Source organism: Galleria mellonella, unplaced genomic scaffold, assembly GCF_026898425.1.
Source record: "Galleria mellonella isolate WM207_F2 unplaced genomic scaffold, CSIRO_AGI_GalMel_v1 utg116, whole genome shotgun sequence".
NCBI classification, from domain to species: Eukaryota; Metazoa; Arthropoda; class Insecta; order Lepidoptera; family Pyralidae; genus Galleria; species Galleria mellonella.
Genome location: NW_026441978.1, coordinates 3648860 through 3661552, shown reverse-complemented (window position 1 = coordinate 3661552; position 12693 = coordinate 3648860). Strand labels below are relative to the sequence as shown.

The 12693-nt window shown below is 36.1% G+C and overlaps 2 protein-coding genes across 2 annotated transcripts in view; both read left to right on the top strand.

The window, feature by feature from the left end:
* Positions 1–12693, top strand: part of LOC113513827 (unconventional myosin-XV) — a 159354-nt gene that overhangs the window by 43537 nt on the left and 103124 nt on the right. The window contains exon 2 of the mRNA XM_052894695.1: positions 10027–10177. Within this exon, the coding sequence (XP_052750655.1) occupies positions 10028–10177 (150 nt within the window). The 5' untranslated portion in view covers position 10027. The remainder of the gene's footprint in view (positions 1–10026; positions 10178–12693) is intronic.
* Positions 7860–9489, top strand: LOC128200449 (uncharacterized). Its single transcript, XM_052893879.1, has 2 exons — positions 7860–7964; positions 8183–9489. The coding sequence occupies exons 1-2, from the start codon at positions 7860–7862 to the stop codon at positions 9359–9361; spliced, it is 1284 nt and encodes a 427-aa protein (XP_052749839.1). The 3' UTR covers positions 9362–9489.

The window sequence follows — 12693 nt, the reverse complement described above, 5'->3', positions numbered from 1 at the left end:
TTTCCATCAACTGTCTGGCCTGGAGGGACGAATTCTTGATGGACAATCCCCCGAACATCGAACTCTTTCTCGGCCCTCTCTGAATCTTTTTAGCCACTTGTGGACGGTTGGTTCCTTCACAGCATCATCCCCATAAACTGTTCTGAGATCGGCAAAAATTTCACGGCCATTCTTGCCGAGTTTCGAGAGAAACTTGATTACGACGCGCTGCTCTTCAACGGAAGCGGGCTCCATGCCGACGGGGTTTCGTTAAGAGGTAACTTCACAGATGGCGTGACAAGCCAGTTCGCACCGCACGGCGGTCAGACCAGAACTGAAGCATTGTTAGGGACATAAGGAAGGGGTCCTGCGCTTACCTGGCCTCCCCACTCCTCTTTCTCGCATTCCAGAACACTTTTATACGAACTTTCCGGACAGACCTCGTATATTCAATCGCCATCTTTCAACCCTATTGCGGCATATAAAAATCGCGATTGAAAAATAGGGGTTGATCGTAAAAGCTTGAAAATTTGAATTTGTATGTATTTTTCAATGCTAAATCATAATAAAATAAAAATAAAAAAAAAATTCAAAAAATAAAAAATATTATGGGTGGGTCACCCTTATCATTGAGTGGTATGAAAAATAGATGTTGGCCGATTCTCAGACCTACTCGATATACACACAAAATTTTATGAAATCGGTAAAGCCGTTTCGGAGGAGTTTGTTAACAAACACCGCGACACGAGAATTTTATATATTAGATAAATATTGTGGCAAATACCAACATTATTAAGTATATAGTAAAATACATGAATACATTACAAGACGAATGAACATACATACATATGTATTATTCCATTGTATATTTATTTGTTTACAAAAATTATACATAATTATACATATGTACATATATAAATAACTACAAGTAATACATATTTATATAATAAACCTCTTATTCATAAACCATCAAACCTCTCATTAACCTATTTTAGCTATTAAAATGTTTTCTCTTTTTTACACTAAATTCCCAATCAGAAAGAAAGTGACAAAACTGTGTAATAATTAAAATAGGTTTTAGTTTTAATGAATAAGGGGGTAGATATATGTCATGGTTACTCATGGCTAAATATTTATTTATATAGATTAAAGCTCTTCATTATTGTAACAATTTAAAGTTTACGAAGGGACTTTTTGATATCAATAGGTAGATATTTCCAAAGATAGCTGAGATGGTAAAAAAATGAGAGGAGAATTATATATATAATATTTCTTACAAAATCATTTACCACTTATCATTTCAGAAGATCTAATATTTTTTTTTTATCTGAAAGCTAAATTAATGAAGGGAAGGGTCCGAAAGAATTTACTTAAACACACATCCCTCAAACATCTCAAAGCATACCATGATGCACTAACTGATTTAGTTATAGAGTCTAACTCAGATTTCCAATTCAGTACAGAATCTATCTTCACACCTAGAAATTTTACTTCATTAACAACTTTGATATTATTACCATTCAGGTATATTTCCAAAGTATCCTTATTTTTAGAAGTTGACTTAAATAGTAAGGCACATGTTTTGTCTACATTTGGTTTTAAATTGTTAACATAAAACTATTCATGTAAGAGAGCTATAACATTATTCATTTATATTTCTAGGTCCTTTATGTCCATAGCGGAGATTATGGCATTGGTATCATAGCATGGCATATGGTATTAAAGGCCAACAATGTCTACTTATGCTTACATCTCTAGTTTTCTTTATTATTATTATTCCTCTCATGTTTGCACACCGCATTCGGAGTATTCTGTCTTCTCCTAAGATTTATATTATCAAAATCATCAGTCCAACCAGTTTCGCATTGTATATTTACGTCATTCTTACATACAATATTCTGTCCACGTGCCTGCCGTCTTTTCTAATTTTTGCACTAACACTTTCTTTGGAACCAATTCGCTCTACCACATTCGCAGGTAATGGAAATAAGCATTGAAATAAGAAAATTATAGCTATGCTTTTCCCATTACTTTACTTTTTCTTTTTCCATTACTTTTTTTACCAGAGGGGGACTTTGTACAAAAGTCGATTGCTTGGGTACCTCTGTACTATTCGTGTTTCAACCGTGAAGCAGTTGTGTTTGCATAGCTGTGTTTCAGTTTGAAGGGTGGGATATGGCGTGAAATTACTGGGTACAGAGGAATAACACCTGAGTCCTCAGAAATGGCAACGCATGGGGGATATCATGGGCGAAACAGTATACTCTGTTATGTCCATGGTACTGCACATGTCTATAGGCGACGGTTACCACTTTCATTCAGGTGGGCCGTCAGCTTGTTTGCCATTCTAAGTTGCATAAAAAAATACTTGTGACACTACAAAAGCTATCCTTTAAAGCAAAATCTATTTACTACTTACTATTTACTGTACTTGCGTTAGAAATGTAAAATGTATTAAGCTTCATTTAATGAATTTAGCAGGAGAGCAAAAAAGAAACGAAAAACTAAAATGAGTTATATTAGTTAACTAGCAGTATCCCGCGGTTTCATTCGCGTGAATCAATATATCCTATATGTTTTTTATAGCATTTTATATATGTGATTACTTAGATTGATATAACTTTTTTATTTATGAACCGATTGAAATAAAACAAACACTAAATGTTAAGTGGAGCAAACCGCAACGCATTAGTGAAACCGCATTCAAATCGGTTAAGCCGTTTCTGAGATTTGGGTGCACAAATTTACAGGCATACAGAAAAACAGACAAATATTATTGTTTTGAGTTCTATTATGTTCATAAAGCCCCCCTATAATGGTTTATATATCTTCTATGTACAGACAGCGACCAGTTACGACTTTATTATATGTATTGATATCACACAGTTATAGATACAGTTGATAGCATACAAAATAAATAAATAGATAATTTATAATTGTGTTCCCCAAAATTTACTTTAAAATAAAAAAAAAATACTTCAATTCTGACAAATCTAGTTATTTTAATGTGCTAAAATACTACTTGCTGCTTTAAAATTAATAGAATTTGTTTTTTATGAAAAATAATTACTATTTGATAATAAAAATTATCTGACAGCGGAAAAGAAAAACACGGCAGTCGATCCCAGAAAATACAATACCTAAAAGTAGGACAGTAACTTGCCCAATGAAATCCCCTAACTTCCTTTTATTTCTGAAAGCAATGTTATGACTATTAAAAAACATATCCTCAATAATACAAGTATTTATATAATTTCTCTCCACTCTTGGAAAATTATTATGAACGTGGTGAACGATCGAGAAAGCCTTGCCCGTCGAGGTCACTACGGAGACAGCATACGCAATGGTCCTAGATAACCCTGCTGAATTAAATAGTCGCGTGTCACATCGAGCCGTCAAAGTGCGGTGGACTTTTAAAATTGGCCTGTTATATATTATTGGTATGCATCATGTTGCGTTCAGTTCCACGTCTTTGGCAGACGGAAGTGTCTCTGCGACCATTGTTTCCCGGATACAATGAACTTTTTTTAGGTCGATACAGGTGTGTTTGATCATGGAGACGAACGTTTTTTTTTTAATATAATTTCAAATTTAAATGACATCGAATGTTTTATTTCTCGTTTGAACTTGACATAGAATTTCGTAATAACTGGTTTAGAAATTTCCACTAACTAGTTAGAAATTAATGTTGTCACCGTATAAGGTTTTAGATATCATGTAGATATATTTTATCTATATATGGGAGGTGTGATACGAGGTTAAATAGAAGGCATTTCTCTTAATAACAATCAAGTCCAAGTTACATCAGGATTATTGGATATAATTATGCCTGGATAGGTACTCTTTATTAATTTTATTATTGTTATAAGCATAGATTATGGACATGAACAGCACCATGGTTATCACGGTAGATCTTGAGAGTTTTATAGGTTGCCATTCCAGGCGAACTTTCCTTATGGTAAATCAAGAAGTTTCGCTGAATATTGTATAGTAAAATTCAAATACCAATAATGAATTAATGTATGGATGATAAACCTTTTATATCCTTTCTAATATCATAGAAAAGAATTCTACTTTTTTCTACTGTACAGTATTGTAAATGTGAAAGTGAGTTTGTTTGCTTGTCAACTCTTGCATTTTAACGGCTGAGCAATCACTAAGGAATTTGAAATACAGGTACTGTATGGGATAGAGAATAACATAAACTATTTTTTATTTCAATCACTAAACATGTTCTAGTGACACAGACGAAGTCGCAGATAAAAGCTAGTACATATATTTTAATTATAATTGAAAGCACCTCTCTTATATTATTAATTTTAATTTGTTTGTCACTTATTGTGCAGTTTGAAAATGTTGGCATTCTGCCAATAAGATTACATTTTAGTACGTCTATTGAAATAATTGTATAGTTATATATTTTTATCAATCAAATTGTTTATTTTATTATAGAGTGATTAAACAATAAACTAATACATTCAATAGGCAGTAAATATTTATTCTAATTGGCAGTTTTTTTTTTGATGGGTGAAAATGGTATGGTTACCCCGCCTGCGCTAACGGGATACGCTGGGGGGCACCAGTGAAGGGTGATAGATGCGAATGAAAACAGGCCAGTTAGCCCATCATGATGAATTCATCAAGAATTAACCATGATAGTTTCCATGGAGAACCGCGAGGAGGTCGACCTGGTTGGGTATATTGCTAGCAATAGAATTCTCAGTCTCCATTACTAACAATCCCTTTCCCCCTCTAATTGGCAGTTTACATATCAAACTGTGTAAGACCGTTATCCTACTTCGTTTAAGTGCAATTATGTATAAACAAATTATGTACTACTTCCTTCTGTTTATTTAATCAAAGGGAAGTGAAAATAAGATTTCCCAAAACGGTACCAAGTACAAATGCATTACGAGTATTGACTTTTAATAGGGCTTGTTTATTAAGACTTATAACTTGCAACCTGTGCAAGTAAGTTTAAAAATGTTCAAAGTTTTATTTTTATTTATTTACTTAAACTTTAAGGTACAGTAAAATTCTATGTACATTTGGCGGACTTAACACCGGACGGTGTTCTCTACCAGTCAACCATTCGGCAAACCGAGAAATGCGTTGGCGGTGCATTTATTTTATATAATCGTTCTAACCGAATATTAGTTAGGTAACAACATAAAATTGTCAACATTTTGCGTCAACATACCCCTAATATAGCCATGTGGGGGGAAAGGGATTGTTAATAATGGAGCCTGAGAATCCTATTACTAGCAATATACTCAACCAGGTCAACCTCCTCGCGGTTTTCCCTGGAAACTATCATGGTTAATTTCTTATAAATTCATCATGATGGGCTAACTGGCCTGTTTTCATTCTCATCTATCACCCTTCACTGGTGCTCCGCCAGCGTATCCCGTTAGCGCAGGCGGGGTTACCATGCCATTTTCACCCATCAAAAAACATAGCCATGTAGGTCCCGCCATAGAATAGGTCACTCCTTCCTTTCCCGTAGGTGTAATAAGAGACGACTAAGGAAGCTTATAATTGAGGGATGGGCAGCGATCCTCTTTAAACCTCATCAAAAGCCAAACTGCGGTTGCCAACCCGCCTGCCAATAGTGGCATTTACTAGCAAAACAAGGACGGAACGACACGGCACTTGTATGTCTGTACCACACTTTACTTCTATTTATTTATTTATAAGAAACATGGTAAGTATATAGATTCTATTATATATATATTTCGTATTTTTTAGGACGGCCATAAGTTGAACTATAAGACGTTTCAAGGTTATCCATTCATTACCGGACACCCTGTATATATATATATATATATATATATATATATATATATATTTGTCGTCAATATTTAGTGAAATCTCTCATTGAAACATTGTTGTCTGTATTCTCGTAATGAAAATCGTCACGGTATCGTAACGACTTAATCACTGATACCATTCGTATTCTCATAAATAATAATTGTAGATACGTTTTTATTTATCTTCAATATTCATTGTTATTTTCGAATTTCTTTTTTATGTCGCTTTTGAAAAACATTATTGAATATAATTTTTAAGTAAAATCACTTAAAATAACTTAGCGCAATATATAATTTAAGACACAGAGATAGACTGCGCCTCCCATCAACTTTGCTGGCTATGTATTCCGTTGGTCCCTTTGTGTCATCAATAAAAATATATAACAGATTGCCAGAAACACAAAAAAAATTATGAAAATGACAATATTTTTGCAAGAAGTCTTAAAACATTATTAATTACTGAATGCTACTACACTATTGACGAATACTTGAATGATAAACAGAATTTATCTTGTAATTTATAAATAAATAATTAATTATGAATTGATAATGATTTAAGACATAGCTAAAACTGACATTGCTGAAATTTTACTATTAAACTATTTATTAATTAATTTTACAATATGAATATAAATAATTAAAAACTACAGAATATATTAAATAACTATATAATACTGATAACAATTACGATATGAATAGATACACACCAATACTTAAATAATGAATAATAATAATAATAAAAAAATACGTACCTATCGTGATACAATTTCAATGACTGGATAATACTGTAACAGATTCTTAGACTATTTCTAAAGTGAAAAAAGTGTTGTCCTCCTCTCTCCTACTTGCTGTGCCCAACAGGGTCCATAATTGAAATGTTAACTTTGAGAAAATTATAGTAATTTTTGAAGAACAGTTTAAAAATATATTTTTGTTTACAGAAATGAATGTCTAAAATCTATGAGTTTTATTAATCTAACATAACAAAAATTTGCTAGAAATATGCATATTATATATTTCACGGTCCGAATGTAAGAAACGCGTGTGACGAAGGAATGAACACAGCAGGTGATTATCGGTTTTCACAGGTGTGTATTGCCTATTTTAGTACCTAAATTATAAAATTAAAAATAGTTTCAAAGTCGCTACGTAATCTTTTTTAATATATACATGTGTACCGTCCACTGCTAGATAAGCCTCCCCTAGAGGGGTTATGCCAGTAGTTGCCACGCTTGGCAGGCGGATTGGCAACCGCCGTCAGGCTTTAAAGATCTTTTAAGAAGGACGCTGCTGCCCAGCCCTTGTCGTCCCTTAGTCGTCTTTTACGATACTCAAGGGAAAGGAAGGGGTGGCCTATTCTATGGCTGGACCACACGACTATGTCTATACAAGGGAGAAATAAAAAAAAATACACGAAGGGTCTAAATAAAAGCAAAAAAAGACAAAACAATAATTTTAAAAGTTTTGTCTGCTTGTACAGACATGATACCGGAATAAACCTCTATAGGTTTTGCAAACTACAGCACCAAATTTGATGTGAATTTGACAGTTTTATACCTGAAAGTATAAACGCCATCTAGTAGTGGACTATCATATTGGTTTTCCTACCTGTGAAGTCTACGCGTGTAAAATTACGGGCAAAAAGTTATTTTTATATAAAACACTTAAGAGTACTCACAATTAAGTAGTATCCAGCTTCATAATAGACATACTGTTTCCTGTTTGTGTTTTACGAAATACAGAAAAAAACACACTTTCCGATGTTTGTTCGTTAACACACCATACACACGTGTGTTTTCGCGTAATTATCTTTACTTTCCACCTTCATACGTAGCAGTGAATAAGTGTCAATAATACTATTTTGTTACGTTAGAAACTGCATGTATGAAATTTTTTATGTGCATCGATAAGCCAACGTGCTTAATCTACACATATTTCTGTGTTACGGGTTGCATTAGATTATTAATTATATGCATAGCTTCAATTATATAGATAAACAACGATAAAATATTGGTAAATCATTTATTGCATATATTGTAATGTTGCGATACCTTGAACCTGGGGCAATATATGCATATAAAGGCCGAAGGGCACGGTTTCATGGAACGAGTAATCAGTCTATGGTCACCAATGGCGACCACCAGAATTGTGCTGCTTCTGGCAGCACTAAGTCAAGTAAGTTGATTTATTTTTTATTTGTATTGATTTTTTTATATTTTTCGTAGCCTATGTATTAAATCCAATAACAATATATAAATCGAGGATAGTCCTCGATTAAAAAAGAACTAAAAAAAACGATCACAATCGACTAAGATGTATACACAAGAAACCTTGGGTCGATTTGGCAACCAGTTCTTTTTTGTTTATTAAAAATACTATTATTATTGTTTCAGTACACAGCTAAGGCGAATTATTGCCCGTGCGCTGAATCACCATATTATGCTCCACCGCTAGTATTGCCGCCGCCACTTCCTGCAGTGGTCCCGGCTGCACCAGCACTGTTGCCCCCAGCACCTTTATACCCAGCGCCTCTACCCCCAGCGCCTCTATATCCAGCACACCTGCCCCCACCGCCTCTATATCCAGCACCTCTGCCTCCACCGCCTGTCTATCCAGCCCCTCTACCCGCGCCGCCGTTCTACCCAGCACCTCTACCCCCAGCACCAATACCTCTACCAGTTCATCCCCCATTACCACTGCCCCTACCACATCCTGCTCCGGTTCCCCTGCCTCTACCAGGCTTTCCACCAGCACCTCTACCGCCGCCACCACCTCCTGGTTGTCCCGGAGCAATCCCTATTCCTATGCCTCCAATGCCACCCCTTTATGTTACTCTACCACCGCCAGCTCCTATCTATGTAACTCCACCACCCGCTCCACCACTACTTGTCGAAATTCCAGCATTACCACCTATAACAGTCACCCCACCACCGTTGCCGCCTATGCTAGTATCACCGCCTCCGCCACCTCCTGTGACGGTCAACCCCCCTACGTCCCCGCCAATTTGCGTAACTCCTCCTCCCCAACCACCCATAATGGTCACCCCTCCAACCCCACCTCCCATGTACGTAAATCCTCCACTGCTCCCGCCCATGCTCATAGATATTCCTATGCCACCCCCAGTTGTGATAGAGCTGCCGCCGCCGCCACCGATCGTTGTCCAACCGCCGCCATTAGGCCAGATAATGGTGCAGCCACCACCCCTGCCCCCAATACCTGTAGAGCTGCCACCACCACCGCCAATGATGCTGCAGCCGCCGCCTTTGCCGCCACTTTGCGTCCAGCCGCCTCCACCACCGCCAATCAGCGTCCAACCCCCAGCTCCTCCGCCAATGACTATTCCCCTGCCACCACTGCCGCCTTTAACTGTCCAGCCGCCGCTACCGGAACCTATTTACGTCGAGCTGCCTCCACACGGACCTGTTATGGTCCAGCCTCCACCATTGCCTCCGTTCTGCGTTCAACCACCGCCTCCACCACCGATGTGTTTGCAGCCGCCCCCACCACCACCTATTTGCTGTGGCTCGTCCCCATTACCACCGTCAGCTCTGCCAGCCCCAATTTATTTGTAGTAATAATATATTTAGATAAATATTTTGAATACTGAATCACATAAATAAGTGTATTTTTTTTACTTTGTTGTCATAACATATTAATGTAAAATATGAATTTATTTAATTAAATAAATAAGTGATTTATACTCTTATGTGTTTTATTTTTAATAGTTTTCCTTTGTTTTTTTATTGAGACAATTAGATAGAATTTATTTTGTGTGTATGCTATTAAGCCGTCCCATTTTGAGCCTATTTTTTTAACAAAATTTTAATTTATCGTTTAAGCAAACCAATTGTTGATTTTACAAATATAAAAAAAGTAGTAACGAAGTGATAGAAAATATATTATTTCTACGGGGGAAATTTCGTGGATATCGACTTATCAAAATATAAATTTTGGGGTCGGCGTAAAATTTTTTATCCATATTACCCAAGGTTTTCGCTTTTAGATTCACAATTGGCCACCTACTCATATATATATATATATATATATATATATATATATATATATATATACGATTATTTCACTTTTCTCCAAACATTTCTTCAAGAATGTCACTTTATATAAATGCGAATATAAAATTGCAAAAAAAGAAATATCCTAAAATATGTTGTATAAAAAAATATGTTAATTTTACTTCCACAATGGCGGGAGATGTTTAAAGAATTCTTTTTCTTTCTAGAATGGCGGGCTCCGGGGGGCTCGCGGAGTGGTCTGAAGGCGCGGCGGTGTGGTTCCAGCCGACCGGCGCCACCGCACCACTGCCCGGCTCGCTGCTGGAGGTACACCGCGCCGCTAGAGTGCTCCTCGTCAGCGCGATCGTCAATGGCCAGGTATATATCTATCTTCACGCCAAGTCACTTGCGGGGTAGACATAGAGAACATCTTTGAATTCCTTTACTTTTTATAGGTATGTAGTAGATTTACCAGAAGGAGATTTTGTACAAAAGTCAATTGCTTGGGTACCTCTGTCCCATTCGTGTTTCAACCGTGAAGCAGTTGTGTTTGCATGGCTGTGTTTCGGTTTGAAGGGTGGGATATGGCGTAAATTTACTGGGTACAGAGCATTAAATTCCCTTAGTCGCCTCTTATGATACTAACGGGAAAGGAAGGGGTAGCCTATTCTATGTCCGGATCACATGGCACGGGTATCATAAACTAGGACAATAATAATGTTTGTAAAGTCCTAGATAAATTGTTAGTTACGTATACCTATTCGTATCTGATCAACAAAAATGCATATTAAAACGTGATTTTTCATTGCATAGATAGATAAGTGTGTACATAGCATAGATTATATTGGTCACTGTTGTTATATTATTGTTATAACTTGAATTGTTATAAAATGAATCGTTGAATTTACACAATTATTACGTGATTATTATTAGATTTTTTTTTATTATACCAAGATGTGACGAACAAGCATACAGCTTAACTTATGATTACTGTAGCCTATAGACGTCTGTAACACTAGGGGTGTCACGTGCGCGTTGCCGGCTCTGAAGAAACCTTAATATACCTTTTTTGAAGAACGGTAATCCCGCCTGCGCTATCGGTATACACTGGCGGGGCACCAATGAAGGATGATAGATAAGGATGAAACAGCTCAATTGGTCAGCCCATCGTGACAAATTCAAAAATAAATCATACTCAATGGTTTCCGCCGATAAGGAACCGCGAAAAGGTTGCCCCGATAGGATTTATTCCTACTCGTAGCAATGGGATTGCCAATCCCCATTACTAATAATCCCTTTTCAAAGTAAAAGGTTAGGTTTAAAAAAAAATACTTTCAATCTTACATTCCAAATAAATAGTTATGAATGAATGAGTATACTTTATTTGCATTATATAATATAGGAAATAAGCAAGACAATTAATAAATATAACGCCACAATTGTATAAGTACAATAAGGCGGTCTTATTGCTGAGAGCAATCTTTTCAAGACAACCTTAGGGCGATGGACTAATTGTTGTACAAGTAGGTATTGTATAATTAAGAAAATTAACAGAATAAAACATTAAGGAAAATAAGTTATATATCAAAATAAATGCTGTGAATACCTTTAAAAAGCATGTGCATTAATATTGTATTATATTTAATGTTTGTTATATGTGTTATAATGCAATATGCTGTTGGTGTTCCTTTAAATAAATAAATTAATAGGTCCAGAAACAAAACTCGAAGTGTACAAATTGTACAATCGAGTTAACAAACAACTGCATGTTCGATTGTACGAGACGAGGCCGCGAATTTTAATCTCACGACTTGACGCGTGGTCAATGTCTCTGTACCAACCGTCCAACACGCAAGGTCGAGGCTCCACTGTCTCCACCATTTTTATTGATGTTTGCATTTCAAATGCCTTTTTATGGCAAAGAGGAATTAATTAGTTTTGTTGCATAAAATATACATACATTAGACATGCATTTAATATATATATATATATATATCCGTGTAATCCCAGCATAAAATGCGCCACCTCATTTCCCGTTTGTGTCGTAAGACAACTAAAAGAGAGTTAGTCGAGAGATGGGCAGGAGCAGCGTTCTTCTTAAAACATCACAAAAATCTTGCCAACCCGCCTGCCAAGTGTGGCAACTACTGGTAAAACTCTCCTTATGGGAAAGCCCCATATTCAGCAGTGGACACTTAATGGTTTATATAATAATAATAAAATCCTAAATTACTTAAGGACATTAATCAAGGACCATAATGGGACTAAACCGAATCGATTGTATAATAAAATCACTTGATTACTCGATCCACTTGATCTATTGTAATTTCCTCAGATAGTCGTTGTCTGTTTTCTTATCACAAAGCTTATCATGCTTGCAACATGCAACGCAACATAACTGTCTAATTCCATAGTCTAATTATCATAAACAAGCAGAATAAGTATTTTTCATCCTAATACAAAGCAGTTAATCTAAAATAAAAACAATAAATCTCCTAAAAGAAATATTTCCACACAATGGTCTTCCAAATCTTATTAATTATTGCCTGTATCGAATCGTATACTATTCTTTAATTTGTCTGTACAAACAATAACCTATTGGTAAAAAGCAAACTTGCGAATCCAAACGCTAAACGTTCATTGTTCGAGTCGTCATCGGCGAGGAAAGGTTTCGGTCGGCTAAGTAAGGTTGATTACAAGGCCGTCTCTAGGAATGTGAGCTGAGAGTTCATAACACTTCTCATGTTTTATGTTCGCCTGGTATCCGCTACGAAATAATCCATTCGGAATTTCCAATTTGGAATTTGCATTTTTAGGATTCCGTACTAAAAAAAAGTATAAAGGAACCCTTATGGTGCTGCTTCGTCTGTCCGTCTGTCTGTCACAGCGTTGTA